Source organism: Lissotriton vulgaris, chromosome 5 (genome assembly GCF_964263255.1).
Source record: "Lissotriton vulgaris chromosome 5, aLisVul1.2, whole genome shotgun sequence".
NCBI classification, from domain to species: Eukaryota; Metazoa; Chordata; class Amphibia; order Caudata; family Salamandridae; genus Lissotriton; species Lissotriton vulgaris.
The window spans coordinates 544783819-544802131 of NC_141693.1; the positions used below are offsets into that span (position 1 = coordinate 544783819).

The window sequence follows — 18313 nt, forward strand, 5'->3', positions numbered from 1 at the left end:
TGCCGCATTCTTCCCGTCTTCCACCAGTTTCTCGGCCTTCTGCCTGGCTTCCTGGGGTAGGTCTTTCACCAGTTTTCCTAGCTCCTCCATGATCTGGTACATGTGCCTGTTTATGAGGGCATTGGAATTGGCCATGCGCCATTGGGTCACGGCATTCCGTTCAATCCTTCTGCCCACTAAGTCCATCCTTTTGCTCTCCTTATCAGGAGGTGGTCCAGAAGTAGTGGCCACGTTAGCCCTCTTCCTTGCTGTGGCCGTGATGATGGAGTCAGCTGAGACCACGCCTCCAATATAGGCTGGGTCCTTTGATGAATGTTTGTACTTCTTTTCCGTTCTGGGAGTGACTGCCTTGCATGTTGCGGGCTCCCTGAATGCCTCCATCCCCTGCGCCAAGACTCTGTCGAGCATAGGTAGATACTGGCTCCTTGTTTGCGTGGGGAGTAATGTCTCGAGGAGAAAGTCTGCTTTCTGCTTCTCCTTGTCGAGCTTGAGCTTGAAAGCTGCTGCCGCAGACCTTATCACCGAGTTGTAAGCCCCGATGTCGTCCAGCGGCGATGGCCTCGAGGGGTATGTGTCGACCGCCTCTTCTGGGCTCTCGGTGTCGGCATCCAGGTAATCCTCCTCCTGCGGGTCAGAGGTGGCCGACTCGGCGTCCAACATGCTGTCCTCTTCCTCCTCATAGCTGTAAGCCTCGTAGGGATTCTCGTCCTCTTCCTGGTCGTCGACCATTTCGGCGCCAGGCTCATGTTCCTCGACGTGTTCGTCTTCCTCCTCGACCAGTTCTAGCATGGGTGGCTTGGTCTTGTGGGGAATCGTGAAGGCTCTCATCTTGGCGTCAATCTTTTTTCCGCTGCAAGATGTTTTCCATTTCGGCTTCTAGTCGCCGTTTTTTCTTTTCCATCTCGGCCGCGTTGTCCGCCCCGGATTGTTCGGCCACCTCTTCGGCGCCTGGCTCGGCTGTGAGAGTTTCGGCGTCGAGGACTTGGACGTCGAACTGGGTTTCGGGTCCCTGTACGGCGTCGAGGCTTTAGGGTCTTTCTCCCTCGACGTCGATCGGTCCTTTTCGGGGACGATCTTCGACGACTTCTGCTGCTCAACAGCTCTCGGCGCCAGGGACTCCTTCTCAGAGGATCCGCTGGGCCTGTGGGTAGCCGCGGACGCCAGGTGTCTCTGCGTCGGCGCTTTCGGGGTCTTGCCCTCGTTTTTTCGAGACTCAGAGTCTCTCGTGCTCTTGTGGAACGACGAGTCTCCTACCTTATCAGATGTCTTCGTGTAATCGGTCTCTACGACCGTGTAGCTGTCGTCTTCGGTGGCAGCGTTGTCCTCTTCTTCCGAGGACATCCCCAGTTCGTACAGCGATGGCGTCGGGGCTTTTCCTTGGAGGGTGGCGTGCGCTACCCTCTGGCTCTTCCTCACACGAAGGGTCTTCGGGGCGAAGGCGGAGCAGGCGTTGCAGTCCTCGCTTCTGTGGTCTACCGGTAAGCAAAGGTTGCAAACCGGGTGTTGGTCTTTCTGCGCGAACTTGTGGTGGCAGTTAGGGCAGAACTTGAGCGGCGTGTTCATCATCGAGTGTTTAGGCCTCCCTGGCCGCGCGGTTGTCGACGATCGTCGAAGTCCTCGATGATTTCTCCTTCCTTTTGCTGGTCAGTGTTCGGCGAAGTCTTTCGTAGTCTTCTTCTTTCGATATCTTCTCCAATTTCAATCTTTTCCTAGTACTTTCTCCAAAAATGTCTGGAGCCCAACGGGAACGATCCAAACCCGACCGCGGAAAAAAGAATCTGAAGATGGCGCCCAAGGGTGGGAGCTTCCACAGGAAGCATGCCGACGTCACCGGAAATACACCCAAGGAGGGGTGACGCCGACGCCCACCTGGGCAACGGAAAAAAAAAAAACAAAGAAAAGACTACGAATCCGGACCCAACCACAAGACCGCGGAATATGCACAGCATAGTGAATCCAGAAAGATTCACGCTGCAAAACAAGATTTTTAATACATTTCAAATGTACATTGATAAAAATTATATAAAAAACATATGTCTATTTTGAGCACAAGTTACAGTACAATCAAGATACATAAAATACATACCCATAAGAACTTTCCATCTGCACAGTTTTATTACTTGTTACGCATTTGTTGTTCAGCGTATAGGCATGGGAAGGTGGAGGTAACCGTACAGTGAGGCAAATAGGCCAACATAGACCTCGTGTGGCACACACCATGCAGCAGTGGGTTTTGTTGATATATTTACATATCACTGTAAAATATCTATCATGTATATGTGAACGACATGATATGGTGTGTAATGATGCAGTAGCAAGTACCAATGTAGATGGTAAGACCTGTATTGAGTGTTCAATAATAATATGGGCATTAAAGATTGTTAATATAAAACTGAAAGCCCACAGCTACTATTTTAGCGGTAATTTAGATAATTTGAACAATGGACAGAACATTTTCCGTTAAGAAAATGAAAAATGTGCTTGTAAAAATAGCCATGTGTAGTGTGTGTTTTGTATTGCTGCTTAGCCGTGTGCCATAATAACAAAGCACTAGGCGTAGGGGAGTGTGTTGTAACTGTTGGTGGAACCCATGGGGCCACGCTTTCCACTTAAACATCCTGGCACATATCGACCCCTCTCTGACAAGCAGGGTGCACAAGGAGAAAGAACCAGTCGCTCCAGCCGTCTCCTTCTAAGTGAAAAAAGTATATTGAAGGCGCCGAATGATAAAAATACAGTGATGAATTAATTCCAGGTCGTTGCATCCGCTTCGCAGATTGCAACTTCGTGACATTGCCGCTGTCTTTCATATTTGTGTGTGTAAATAAAATCAGTCCTCTCAGTAATGTGTTTACAGATATCGTGTGTTGTTTTGTAAATTTAGCCCACATTTTACATGCGTCAAAAAGGTAAATTGATGGCTTCCTCTGTTTCTTCTCTGTCTAGGATGGACTGTATGAGTGTATCCTGTGTGCCTGCTGCAGCACCAGCTGCCCCAGCTACTGGTGGAATGGGGATAAATACCTGGGACCAGCCGTGCTCATGCAGGTGAGAGGAGTGTTCGAATCTGTTGCATCTTCATGCTCCCTTGTGAAGTCTAGTTTAAGGGTTTGGGACCTCTGTTAAATCGGCCAAGAATCCTGCTGGGTGGCGAGGACCTATTTTATGTCCTAGAGTGTTGCACAATTGAAAACTGGAATCCCTAACTAATATAAAGGATTGTGAATCGACAAAACTGTGTGTAAGTCTGAAATGAGGGTTTGAATGCTACTTGATCTGAAATAGTAATCAGCAGAAAAGCAGTTCAGTTAACAGTTACTGTTGCTGGACAGAAGGTTGGCATTAAGGGTGTTATCAAACGTCCCCTAATCTCGTCCAAAACAGGCTGACATTCATGCTAGGTGCCTGCTTTTTGTTCTGGCACACTTTGCTCTTATCAAGCATGCCAACAGTTGGTGATGCGGACATTCTGATTATTTGAGCCACTCCCAGAATTCCATTGAATCATACATGTTTATGTTGGATGAAGTAGAATTAAAAAAATGCAGATTTCTTTTTCAATCAGCAAAATATGAAATACTGTACTGTGTGGTAGGTTGTCTGTACTAAAAGGTTCAGGAAATACATTTTCAATAACGTGTTCAAGGTGTTGTTTTAGTGCATTTTTGTTTAAGAAGCACGTCATGCTATAGAAGTGAGGGGTTTTGAACCTGTACTCTATCTTTTTTTAACTGTGGCCATGAGTGCCGTATAATGTTCGGATTTCGTTTACATTCATGGAGAAAACTATCTGGCCAGAGATTTAATTATGTGGTGAGAAGGAAATGTGACAAAGACCAGCGCTCACACTGAATAACTTGCATCACTCACTGGAATTATCTTTTTTTCCACAATCAGTACGAAATAACGTATGCCCACAACATCATTCCCATTACATTTGAGTTTTGAAACCCCTGCTGTTTGAGTCATACAAGTAACAGAGCTTTTTAGGTTTAGATGTTATCGAACAGACTATGGATGTAGATAGAGTTTCTGCTGCGAGATCCCAAGAACCAGCTAGAAATAAAACTATATTGCTATCCCTCCTTCTTTTCACAGGCATACAGATGGATGGTGGACTCCAGGGATGACTTCACAGAGGAGCGCCTGGCCCAACTGCAGGATCCATTCTCCCTTTACCGCTGCCACACAATCATGAATTGCACAAAGTCTTGTCCTAAGGTACGAGTGTTCAGAGTGGCTGCTTAGCACTGGTTCCTGGCTAGGATCTGCAAGTATTTTCTGCAAGCATCCTAGCCTTCGTTTATAGTCTTCCTTCTGTTCCACCCACTGTGGATTGCACCACCGCACATCAATGTTCCCTCTAATTTTTTCCCCTCTGTGTGCGGCAGTGGAGGGTCTCTGTGCGCTGCAACCATGGCTATGTGCGCCAGGAACCAAACCGCGCGTGTCTGCGACGCCAAATGGCACTCCAACATTTTTCTTTAAAAAGTGAAAAGATAGTGCATTTTCACACATACAGTGCCACAATAAGGGTCTTAAGGGCAGTTTGCAATATTGGATAAGCACGCCATGACATGAACTGGTTACACTGGCAAGTACACTTCAAGTTTAGAAAAGCACAAGACTTCAATGGTGGTACCATCATTAGATTTCAATAAATATTCTTAACTGGCAGCATGCCCTCCGTCTTGTTACTCTCCCCTCTCCCCTATAACCACTATCTCCTCTCATCCCACCTCACCAGTATGCACTCTCACCACTCTCCCCTCTCACCATCACTTTCCCCTCCCTTCTCTTTCTCCCCACACTCTCCCATCACTTTCCCCTCCCCCTCTACCCTCCCTCTCACCACTCTCCCCTCTCACAACTCTACTCTCTCCTGTCTCCTCTCTCTCTCCCCCCTCTCCCCTCCACCATCTCCCACCACACTCTTCCTTCTCTCTCCTCTACCCTCTCTCCTCTCTCACCACACTCTCCTCCCTTTCTCCCCTCTTTCCTCACTCTCCCTTCTTTCCCCTCCCCTCTCCCCTCCTCTCAAGGTACACACGATTGTCAATGAGCACTAACACAGCATCATTTATACCATTTCGGCATTAGTCAACACCACTAGTTTTTCCCTGTTGCTCTCATCTTCATCTGCCCCATGGTTACTCCTTTCCAGGTCTATCTCCATTGCTCTGCCTTCCACCTCTCATGCCTCTCTCCCAAACTCATCTTCTCCCTTTCTATGCTCAACTCTCTCCCTTTCTATAATCTCAGACTCCCTCTCCTGCTTCTCTCTCTTGGGCTCCCTGTCCGTTCTTCTCGCCCCTGATACACTCTGTCTCCCTCTCCATGCTTCTGTCCCCTGCTGCACTCTCAGGCTCCCTGTCCGTGCATCTCACCCTTGCTTCACTCTTGGGCTCCCTCTCCGTGCTTCCCTTCCTTGCTGCACTCTCTGTGCTTCTCTGCCCCGCTGCACTCTTGTGCTCTCTAGAGATGTGGCCTAACGACCAGAGCTGCCATCTAAGCCACGTAAATACAAAACATGTTGCATTCCAAATGCTATAGGTGTCACATTCGCGAAAGTTATAACTATTGGCATTGTAAATGACAAAGCTATCCATTTAGCTATTTTAAAAACCAACACATAAATAAAATATTTGTCATTTACACGACCAATAGCTCCAACTTTTCTAATGCGAGACCTATTGCATTTCCAATGCTTGTTGTGCCTTTCTGTCCTGTGTCCAACTCGTTTTTGGTGCCCTTCTGCCCCACTCGTTTTTTTGTGCCTTTATGCCCTGTATCTCACTCGTTTTTTGTGCCCTTCTGTCCTGTGTCTCACTCGTTTTTTGTGCCTTTCTGACCTGTGCATCACTCGTTTTTTGTGCCCATTAAACATGTAGAATTGTGATGGAAGCCTGCCTAGAACAGAAGGACCTTTAAATAGCAAAAAAGGATAGAAAAGCCTGCATCCCAAAAGACAACCCTAACGCCGTGGATTTGATTCTGAAGTGACTTTAAAGAGGTAGTTCTTTGTTGCGGTTTACGATTCCTCGCCTGCCCGCTTTTATGCCAAGCGCCGATGGCTCCGTACCAACTAGTAGATCATAGTCATAAACTCTTGGAAATCCCATTCATAACTCTACAGTACATGGAAACAGGATAGGATTAAGACAAACAAGCACTGTCAAATCCAATATGTTGCGCCTATGCATGAACTATAGACTTGCCAATGTGTTTAGCCTTGTTGTACACGAGTACTGCTGTTCAAAATGGCTAAAAGTTGAGGTGGAGTAGAGTAGCCCTAACAAAGCCGTCCGGAGTTAGCCCACAGACAAAATGAAACCTGCCCAGCTGCCGTTAACCAATGAAGAAAATAGAAGTGAGATTGCCAAAGATGCCAACCAGTGGTAAGCACTGTTCCCTCTAGGCCTAGTATAGTACACTCACTGTGCGCCAATTCTCCAGCTCCCACACTGCCATAATCCCGCCTCCCGCCTCCCGCTCCCCGCCTCCCGCCCCTTACCTGTAACTCCTCTCGCCCGCACCGCCGCCACCACTGGAAATGTGCCGCATGTCATGTTCGCGCCCGCTCGCTTTTTAAAACCGGCGGGCGGCGCGAATCTCTTGCGACGGGCCCTGTGTGCGCGCTCCACGCTAGGTGGTGCGGGCTGACGTCAGGGAAGGGGCGCGCGCGCGGCCTAGAGGGAACAGTGCCGCACATCAATAATTAAAGTGTTAATGGCGTGCTCCAGCAGCAATCGAGAAGTAGCAGCAGCAGTGGAGAAGTGTGGCTCAATGGTTAGAGCGGCAGACCCTGATGCAGAGGTCTAGCCCGGGACCAGGGTTCAATTCTCCTCCTCAGAGGGTCTTGGGCTCAAAAATTCCACAGACCTGATAATTCTCGGCTCCGTGCCTATTCCAATCATGGAGTCCCACTCTGCATCTCTGGGCAATAGCTTGCTTAATCTCCACAACGGCCCCCACAACGCTAAGGATGCCTGGCCTCCACCTTGGGGGTGCCCAGGAGTGGACGCCTCACAGGGAAAGCCAGGATGGGTTCCACAGCGGTATTCGTACAAGCGCCTTGAGACCCTTGCGGGTGAGTAGTGCGCTATACAAGTATCAATTTTTTACACTCTAGTAGATACTCTATTGCTGCTGGAGCACGCCGTTATCCTGGCACATTAGCCGACAACATGCAAGGTATCAAGTCACGACGGACAAGATAGAGTTCTCTGATTATCGGACACAGAAATACGCCCTGACGAAGTTCTTTTTAAATGAAACTTGTTGGCTGCATGATGAAATTGAATAAAGAAGATTAAAGACACCTGATATTGGATGGACATTTTCTTTTAAATACATTAACCCTTTAATTATTGATGTGCGGTGGTGCAATCCACAGTGGGTGGAATTTTTGTTCTTGATCAAAGGGATCGCCCCTTGGGGACAACAGGGGTAGTGGAGGTGCACACCAAGAGAGCTAGAAGCTCACTGTTCATGTTATAATTTGGACAGGCGGGCACACTGCCGTATGAGAGGTGCGTCACACACAACTTGTTTGTGTGTAGTGTTGTGTTGTTCCAATTTTGAGTCTTCCTTCTGTGCAGCTTAGAGAACTTTGAGCTCCATTCTTGCATCTACTGGAATCCGGAAGTTCCTTGCAGGGCTGCCAGTATGTTGCACCTTACCTGTTCCACAGTGTTTCAGGTGTGAGCCTTCACTGTCTGAAGTCAGGTGCCTGTATGTTTCATTGAACTTTTGATACTGCGTAGAGTCCGATTTGTTGACACACCAGTTGTTTATTAGCATTTTCTTGACTGCTTTCTGTTGGAGGGTCAACGCAAGCAATTTTTCCATGAATGTAAATGTAGTGTAGCGTCCCGGCGCTGTGTAACGCTGTGGAATCCTTCCTGGCTCTCCCTGTGAGATGCCCCTCCTGGGCACCCCAAGGTGAAGCCAGGCATCCCAGTGTTGTAGGGGCCGTTGTGGAGATTAAGCAAGCTATTGCCCAGAGTTACAGCGTGGGACCCATGATTAAAGTAGGCGCCGAGGCGAGAATTATCGAGTCCGCGGACATGGAGCCCAAGACACTGCCGCGTCGGGACTTGAACCCTGGTCCCGGGACGGATCTCTGCTTCAGAGTCTGCCGCTCTAACCAGTGAGCCACACTTCTCCACTCGTTACGTGAGCTATGGATCCACCTCCCAAAGGATAACACTTTCACTCATGTCTCTGACTTCATTGCATCTGTGGAAAAGTGACTTATCCTCTTTCATTGTTCTCCAGGGTCCTGCTCCCCAATTGCAACACTTGCCTTCAGGGTCATTGTCTTCTCTGGACTAGTTCTCATCTCATCCTGTGGTGCATTGGTTCACTCTGTATACTCCCCTTTCAGCAGATGTTCCTCAAGTCTCATTCCTATTCCTTTATGTACCTCTCAGATTTATAACATCATCTCCCTTTAGGTTTTTTATAAACAATAGGCTGAGAAGATACTTGAGCAGCAAGAATTAAAGTTCTGAAAAGTTGCCAATTCTACTCTCGTTTTCCTTTCCACACAGTCTGAGCCCTCATCAGAACCTTTGTCTTCAGTAGAATAGACTACTGTAAACCCATTTTAGTCTGTTTGCCCCATTACGGATAGAGACTGATAAGGTTATCCAAGCGTTACTTAACCCCTTCGATGCTGATGACGAGCTCAGCTCGTCATCAGCCACGGGGGGCGTGTGCGGATGACGAGCTGAGCTCGTCATCTAATGCGGCTTTTCGAAAAAAGCCGCGTAGTGCAAAAATCACTGCAGCAGCAATGCGGTTAAATTACATCTCAGAGCAACCACCTTCTAGCCATAAAACGCCACGAGCTATGCAAGCCTGATCCTTCTATTTAAAAGGATCCACTACCCTGCTCCCACACAAGCCTCGGACACTTGCTATATACACTTTTCTTGCAATCTTTAATCCATCAATCTAAACCTAGCAGACAAAGCAACTTGTATTTGATCCAGATTTCAACCCATCGGCCTCAGGTTGGCTGGTGCAATTACAAATTGAAGAGCCAACTATGGGCTGTTGCCACTCTCTCTCATGATTCAGGACAGCCTTGAACATTTACCTGTAGTCTTTTGAAAGCCTGAATGACTGATGTTCTCTCACATTCCACTCCAGCTCATCTTGTTCCTTCCTACCTCTCACCCTTGTGTCAACTCTGGGAAAATAACTTTTTATAAATCTAAATTCGTAACTTTCTATGTTTAGGTTTTGTCTTCGAAAATTCTGTAGTTTGCCAGTATGAAATACAGGCGCGCTCTCTTAACTTCATGTGGATAACTTGAAAGTAGGTTGCCAAAGATGGTAATCCAGTTGTCTCAAATCCTATTTTAATCAGTCCTGCTAAGAGACAGTTTATTTCAGTTTGTACAACACAAGTATGCTTTTGCAGCTTGGAGAGTAATTTGGCCTCTTACGTATTTACGTCCTGGATTCTAGTGGAAGGCTTGAGTGAGGCTCTAGGCTTTGACTGGCCTGACCATGGTCACATGGATCAGCTTGGTTGCTTGTACTTTGAGAAGTGATGCACAAGTGGCCCTTGGTTTAGAACTGCTACTTGGGTGGGAGTAGTATGGGAAAATGTGATATGTCAGAGGCTTGTGTTAATGGTGACTGTTATGCTACCAAGATTTACATATAATTGTATTGCCATCAGCCCTGAGTTTGGGTGCTTACATGCCCTCGTTTTTAGAGTTCCATCAAGCAGTCTTCTGACTGTACTGGATCATCATAGTGTGGGTGTGACTAATATGCTGTTTTTGTGTACATGTTTGGCAAATGTTGCAGGGGTTACTGTTTGGTGCATGTGTAACCTGAGGTCTTTACCAATTATGTTCCATGCCTTCTGTATTGATTTGTATGTGTAGAGACCTGGTTTGAAATACTTGTTAGTGGTAATAGAGTATGTTGACTTTTTAGTGTCCTCAGTATTGCTTTTATTTAGACTAGCTGTGTCGATTTGGGTGGTTGTTGGTTTAGTGTGTTCTGATTTGTCATGGAGTTATATTGTTTTAGTGCCTCTAAGGTTTGTCAGATGTGTGTATGTGTTCTAATCTGTTGCTGGTTGTAGAATTTGGAATTCCATCCCCCTGGAAATCCGTTCAAGCACTGATCTGCTGAAATTCAGAAAAATCCCTTAAAACATGGCTGTACATCCAGGCCTACGAATAAACTGCTCCGGGTCGGCATTTCCTTGTATCAGCGCCATGAAACCAACTGGTGTATGAGCGCTTTATAAAACCTTTTTAGCATAACATAACAACTGTGACTTGGTTTCTGAAAGGGCTACAACATCTGTTCTCTCCAAAACCCTTTGCCTTGCCCCAACGGGACGTTCCTGATGTGCTTGCCATTTGAGCCCTTCAACAATTGCCCTCTATGCCTGTTGACCTCTTTTTAGTGACCATTAAATCAGCCAGGAGGGTTAGTGAGCTTGTAGCACTTCCTGTGCACCCCCTTGCACAACTTTTTTCCTAGACAAACTACTTTGAGAACACATGCCTCTTTCCAGCTGAAAGTTTGGACACCCTTTCATGTAGGCCAGGCCATCACATTGCCTACCTTATTTGCTCTGCCTCACCCTTTTAAAGAGGAGGGGAAACTCTACCCTCTAGATCCAAAAAGAGCAGGGCCATTCTACATTGATCGTTCCAGAGAGTTCCAGGTGGACAATCAACTTTTCATTGCCAAGGAAAGGAAGTCTGTGCAAAAACTGACCCTCTCATGATGGATTGTGCTCTGTATTGCAATCTGCTATGCACTGGCGAAGAAGCAACCCCTTGAGACCTTGCAGGCTCTTTCCACCAGAGTCAAGACTGCCACCACTGTTCGCTTGTGAGTTCCCTTCCTGGACCTCTGTCAGGTTACCACATGGGCATCTCTGCCTGCGTTTAATTAACAACACTGCCTGGACAGTCATGTCCGTTGTGACGGACTCTTTGCCTGTTCGGTACTCCAGGACTTGTTGTCCTAAATCTGTTTGCAGTTTCGCCTTTGGGGAGGTATTGCTTGGGTATATATTTTAAGGTAAGGAATCTGCTGCCAGAAGTCTATCAGATAAACAAGTTACTTCCCTTCGGTAATGCAATATCTGGTAGAGACTTTATCAGCTGCAGATTCCTTACTAATCCTCTCCGCTGTGCTAACGGATTGATCCGTATGGGGTAACCCTTTTGAGGTCCTTGGTGTCTGCTCATTGGTACATCACCATCCTGCGTGGCTCCTCACTTCTGGCGAGAAAATGTCCTCAAAGTAATGGAGGTCTGCACAGAAATGTTATCTATATAGGCACAGCTCCTGTCACTCCGGCGCGGCTGGCAACGAGCCGAACGACGCCACCTACTAGCCCACAAGGGTACTGCTTGAAAAAGTTTCCAGATCCACTCTGATGCCTGCGGAATATTCTAAGTTAAGGAATCTGCGACTAGATAGAGTTGATACCACGTAAGGGGTTACCGAAGTTAATAAACTTGTTCAACTGGTTGCTTCTTAGATTTTACTTAGAAGTGTTATTGAATAACAAACTCTACTTTGCTTCTTGTATCAAACTCAATTGAATGAGAGCTTGAGTTAGCCGTGCAAGGATTCAAACGTACGTCTGTCCAGTTACATGCAAATATTTGCAGCAGGTGCAGTTCTCAATGTTCTGTTCGCAGGATTCAATCCTCTGACTTTCAGGTTAGGTCTGTTCTCTGCAGCAGGCATATTCACCTTTTAAACCCTGTGAGCCTGTAGTTGCACTCCCATTTCTTCAGTAAGAGGCTTTACCCACAGACCGAAATTCCCAGTGATTAACTTTGTAAGCAAAAACAGCTCTTAAGATTTCTCAGTGGCTTAATGTTCCTACTGCAGTGATATTTTTGTGGGATACTTTCCATTTCATACTTCTGTGGTCGATAAAATGAGTACTACTTAATAAAGTGATATTGCTTCTATGTAAGTGTAATAGCAGGGTGGGGATGTAGAATCGGAGTCCTTCAGTTTTAAACATAGACAATTCTTGATTCTAAAGGATGGGTGGGGACACTATAATGCAATCTGGTAACTTATGTGGTAATGGGTGGAACCCTTCAGAGGGGCACTTGCGCACACCACACTGTTTCTCAGCAGAGCTGCTTGTCCACTCACTTATTGAAACCTTCAGGTTAGCCCCCATAGCCACCACATACCTACACTGCAAACCGACAAGCATGGTTAAAATGTCCTACATGTGTAAAGAAGCCCTAAGTGTATATGTTTAATATTAATTCTAGAATTCTTGCCTTTTATTTTTTTAACACATTTCTGTTTTGAGTATGTTGAATGTTTCATTTGTATGCATGTTGAGGCTCTCATTTCTAATGCTCGTGCTTTTTGTAGCACTTTTTTATAATTACTTGGGATTCTGGTAATTTAAGACTCTTGTGTAGCATATGTTATTATGCATATTTCCTTAGGAAATGTGATGCATTGTAACCAACCTGATATCAGTGGTTTGTCTTATGGGAGTCCATACTCTGTGGCCACCCTGTAAGTCCATTAGCAGTGTTTTACAATCATTGATGAGTTCCAAACATTGCATCCTACGTGGTAGTATAGCACATACAAAGTTCTGTTATTTATTCTCAGTCCTGAATTTCTTTGGGGATACAAGAACCACTAGTAGAGTAATCCAAAGAAATCGCAGCCGGTTAATGTACTCCGCAAATCCCTAGAGGAACTTGATTTGACAAATCTTAGATAGTACTTAGTCTGTAATAAACCACCAACTCGCTGTTCCCTCCTACCCTTTGCTCTGTCACTACTGCAACCCACAGAGAGCTCCACAAATTCACCCCTCCTTGCTGCAGTACAAATGCTACGACAAGCAACCGTACCTATGCACTTTATTTGTGATCTGAAGCACCCAACTCCGATAGGGAGCAGGAACAAAGCTCTTGCACTTCAGCTACCCGCCCCAATAATACTTTATTGCCCTGCCAATGAAGTTTTTGGTGTTCCATAACCTCTACCTAGATTAATTGGTGTATTACTAAACTTGTTTTTCAAACACATTCATACGCTTTGGGTTTTTTCTCAAGTTGGGTATCTAGCCTTGTCCTGGGAATAATTTAGATTTTGTTTGTTTGTAGCAAAGGTTTTCTGTACTCTTATTGTTACCCTACTCAGTGTATAATTACGGTACCTTGAGGACAGGGGAATGGAAACACCACCAGTGTTACTTTAGTGTTGTATGGGTGCCTCTTGTGTTTTGTACTCACTCCCGTTATCTTATATGCTTTGCTTCAAAGGGCTTGAATCCTGGCAAGGCGATTGCTGAAATCAAGAAAATGATGGCAACGTACAAAGAGAAGGCTGCAGTCAGCGCGTGATGAGACTGAAGATGTGCAGATGTGTTTCTGGGAGTGCATTCATGGGGCGGGGTGGAGAGGGAAGATTCTGGCCAGTGGGAAACTGTAAGAACATTGTGATGGGCCACCCAGCACCTTTATTTGTAATCTTGCTTGTATTATAATTAATGTAAAGATTAATAAACCAGTGAACATTCTGGCTATTTAGTACTTCAGTCCTTTCTCTCTTTTGTGTTGGATTTTATTCCTTGGTGCTAATAAGCAAATGGCTTTTAATTACAGCTCCAGCTAATGTAAGACACCTCCTTACTTATCAACCTCCAGGCACTCACCTACCCCACTATAGCTTTTTGAATTTTGCACCCTGTTGCATGTATTCAATTTTCTCTTCCGGGTATTTTAAGGGAACTGTCAGTGACTTTGAAAATGCTGCAGAATCTTTCTTTGATATATCCATGAAGTCTCAAAATTATAGAAATCTATTAACACAATCATGTGGCTGCTTCAGCTAGCCATGCTCTGATCTTCATTTGGTCAATCTCATTGCTTTTTCCCCTGGGAGGGTTTGTTGTCTGCATGCTTCAAGACTTGCTCAAGTTGGCAGTCAACAAAAATTGAAGAGATATATGTGTAGTTATTTTTACTTTGAACCACTGGAAGCAGCATACGAATGAACTAATTGGGCACCGTGCTTGGGGGGGGGGGGGGACCGGGACACACACACACACACACACCGCGAGCCCCACACACACACACACACACAGCGAGCCCCACACACACACACACACACACACACGCACACCCACACACACGCACACACACACACACACACAGAGCCCCCCACACACACACACCGTGAGCCACACACACACCGTGAGCCAGACACACACACAGCGAGCCACACACACACACACAGAGCCCCACACACACACAGCCACATACAAACACACTGAGCCCTCCCCACACACACACTCACAGTAACAAAGAATTAGTATTTAAAAACTATAGCTGAGGTGTAGGGTGCCACTGTGCAGAGAGACTTTGACAAAAAATGACATGTACAACAAAGAGTAGCAGAGGGACCTTTTCAAACAAGCAATTACAATGCAATGGTCTCTGCACATTGTTTATTTTTTAAAAATAATAAATAAATGGCATTGTCATTTACATTGCCAATAGCTTAATCGTTAAATAAATGGCATTGTCATTTACAATGCCAATAGCTTAATCGCTTGCAAATGTATGACCTATTGCATTTACACCCACACAGAGCCACACACAAAACCACCCACCCACACACACAGAGCCACCCACACAGTCATTCACATAGAGCTACCTACACAGAGCCACCCTCACACAGAGCTACCCACACATAGAGCCACCTACAAGAAAAGCTATCTACACATAGAGCCACCTACAAAAAAAGCTATCCACACAGAACCACACACACACAGAGCAACACACCCACACACACAGAGCCACATACACAGAGCCTCACACACACACACACACACACACACACACAGCCCCCTACACACACAGAACCCCTCACACCCCCCTACACACACAGAGCCCCACACACACACACACACAGAGCCCCACACACACACAGAGCGGTCGCGACTAGGACAACGCAGGCGCCTGACCCCATTCTTGTTTGCCTATTCAATGATGTCATGCAGCCTCCGGGTTTCAGTTGGAGAACAAGAGCCTCTCGGGTTGATACAGCAAGCCTCTGATGACGAGGTCGGCTGAAACAGGGGCGGGCAGGGGAAGGGGCTGAAGCACCACCATCTTTCTCGCCTCTGATGACGGGGTCGGCTGAAACAGGGGTGGACACGGGAAGGGGCTGAAGTGAAACGGGGGCGGGCATGGGAAGGGGCTGAAGCACCACCAGTAGAGCCAATGCGCTGCAAAATAATTAAATAAAGAAGCCACGAAGGCTTAATAAGCACCACCACGTTTCTCCGAGGCGAAGCAAGAATGCCTCGGAGAAACCAGCGTCACTTTCAGATTCGGGGGCGTTGTTTTTGTTCTCTCCTCTTCCCATTGGCTGGAAGGTAAAATTCCAGCCAATGGGAAGAGGAGAGAACGAAAACAAAAGAGAAAAAACACGCCCCCCAATCTGGAAAAGATGGGGCTTGAATCGAGTGACGCCCCTTACCTCCAATGGCTGTCCTCCGTTTAGGAAGCCAGCCAAAGGAGAAGAGGGGCGGGTTCAAGCCCCCTACTAAGAAACATTAAATCTCGGCTGCGCAGTTGGACTTGAACCCACAATCCCTGGCTTAGGAGGCCAGTTCCTTATCCATTAGGCCTGAGCACACAGCAGTACATACAAACACCAAATACACACCTGCGCGCACACAGCCTCTCAAATACACTCACACCTGCGCACACACCAGTACATACAAACACACACCTGCGCGCACACAGCCTCTCAAATACACTCACACCTGCGCGCACACACCAGTACATACTACACACCAAATACACACCTGCGCGCTCACAGCCTCTCAAATACACTCACACCTACAGACACACCACTACATACACACACCTGCTCGCTCCCAGCATCTAATACATTCATAGACAGAAGCTAGTACACACACACACAACTGTAAATACACCCACAGCCTTTCACATTCATTCACACCTGCACACAGATGCACACCAGTGCATACAAACACACACCAAATACACACCTGTACACACACAGCCTCTCAAATACACTCACACCTGCGAACACACCAGTACATACACACCTGTTTGCGCCCCATATCAAACATACATTCACAGACAGACGCTAGTACACACCTGTTAACACACGCTCAGCCTTTCACATTCATTCACACATGCACTCAGACGCACACCAGTACATACAAAAACACACCAAATACAGACAGCCTCTCAAATACACTCACACCTGCGCACACACCAGTACATACAAACACACACCTGTTCGTGCCCAGCATCTCACATACATTCACGAAGACGGACGCTAGTAAATACACACACCTGTAAACACACACACACAGCTTTTCACATTCATTCACACATGCACACACACACACAACACGCCTGCATGCACACAGGACTCACCATGCGCCTGATGCCAATTGCAGCGCTGTATGACTTTGTCAGGGCACTGAAGCGCTAGACACATAATTCATGCAGACAGCTAATAATTTCACAACCAAGACAGCGCTTTAGGCCAAGCAGAGGGCAGGGAAGCGCTACACAAACGGCAATGCAATGATGTTTACACACGGTCACCAGTATGTAGACATTGTATTCTATACTGTGTTCTAGCCACAGGAGCAGCTAGAGGGGCCACGGAGCCGAGGAGGGGCCGCGGGAGCAGCGACAGGGGGCCATGGAGCCGAGGAGGGGGCCCCAATGAGTGGCTTTCACTGACGGGTGGCACCGTCACCTCTTCTCCCTACCTGAGAGGCCCAGGAAGATGGACGCTAGTAAATACACACACACCTGTAAACACACACAGCTTTTCACATTCATTCACACATGCACACACACACAATTGAGCACACACCTGTAACTACACACTCACAGCTGCAGTCACACACACACTTACAAATATGCGCACACACCTGTACAGAGTCTCTCACATACCTTCACACCTGCATGCACACACATGAACACGCCTGCATGCACACAGGACTCACCATGCGCCCGATGCCAATCACAGCGCTGTATGACTTTGTCAGGGCACTGAAGCGCTAGACACATAATTCATGCAGACAGCTAATAATTTCACAACCAAGACAGCGCTTTGGGCCAAGCAGGGGGCAGGGAAGCGCTACACAAACGGCAATGCAATGATGTTTACACACGGTCAGCGCTTCACCAGTGTGTAGACATTGTATTCTATACTGTGTTCTAGCCACGGGAGCAGCGAGAGGGGCCATGGAGCCGAGGAGTGGCCGGGGGAGCAGCGACAGGGGGCTATGGAGCCAAGGATGGGGGCCCCAACGAGTGGCATTCACTGACTGGTGGCACCGTCACCTCTTCTCCCTACCGGAGAGGCCCAGAGGCGAATGGGCACAGAGACCACCGCTAAATTCACCCCTTCAACAGACACCGGCTGCGTACCCAGGGGCATGAACAGGGGTTTTAAAGGGGGGGGGGTGTGAACAAGGGGTCAGGGGCACTCAAGGGCATACGGGGACAGGAGCACCCGGGGTCAGGTCCGTGTCAGTCAGAATGTTTTTCTCTCAGTATCCCCACATCAGTATATAAGGTGATGGAAGAAATCACCAAAGACTCTTGTATCGATTAGAGGGAAAGGCTAAATTCATGTTGAGATACCTTGTTTACGAAATGGATTAGACAGATTCTGAAAACAACAATGTTCTTAATACTGATATCTCGAGAGATATAGCTCCCGGGCGCAGTGGGCCTGACAGCAGGCGGCGCTCCGCTCACACGGGGCTGGGGGTCGGCGGTCGCGACTAGGACAACGCAGGCACCTGACCTCATTCTCGTTTGTCTATTCAATGATGTCATGCAGCCTCCGGGTTTCAGTTGGAGAACAAGCGCCTCTCGGGTTGATACAGCAAGCCTCTGATGACTGGCTCAGCTGAAACGGGGGCGGGAATGGGAAGGGGCTGAAGTGAAACGGTGGCGGGCATGGGAAGGGGCTGAAGCACAACCAGTAGAGCCAATGCGCTGGCAAATAATTAAATGAAGAAGTCAAGGAAGGCTTAATAAGCGCCGCCGCGTTTCTCCGAGGCGAAGCAAAAATGCCTTGGAGAAACTAGCGTCATTTTCAGATTCGGGGCGTGGTTTTCATTCTCTCATCTTCCCATTGGCTGGAAGGTAAAATCCCAGCCAATGGGAAGATGAGAGAACGAAAACAAGAACGAAGAGAAAAAACACGCCCCCGAATCTGGAAAAGACGGGGCTTGAACTGAGTGACGCCCCTC

General features: G+C 47.2%; 1 protein-coding gene across 1 annotated transcript in view; it reads left to right on the forward strand.

Annotated features, from left to right (window-relative positions):
* The window catches only part of SDHB (succinate dehydrogenase complex iron sulfur subunit B), a 126819-nt gene extending 113250 nt beyond the window's left edge, over positions 1-13569 (forward strand). Inside the window, exons 6-8 of the mRNA XM_086921990.1 lie at positions 2947-3048; positions 4099-4221; positions 13311-13569. Of these exons, the coding sequence (XP_086778116.1) occupies positions 2947-3048; positions 4099-4221; positions 13311-13391 (306 nt within the window). The 3' untranslated portion in view covers positions 13392-13569. The remainder of the gene's footprint in view (positions 1-2946; positions 3049-4098; positions 4222-13310) is intronic.
* The last annotated feature ends 4744 nt before the right edge of the window (positions 13570-18313 follow it).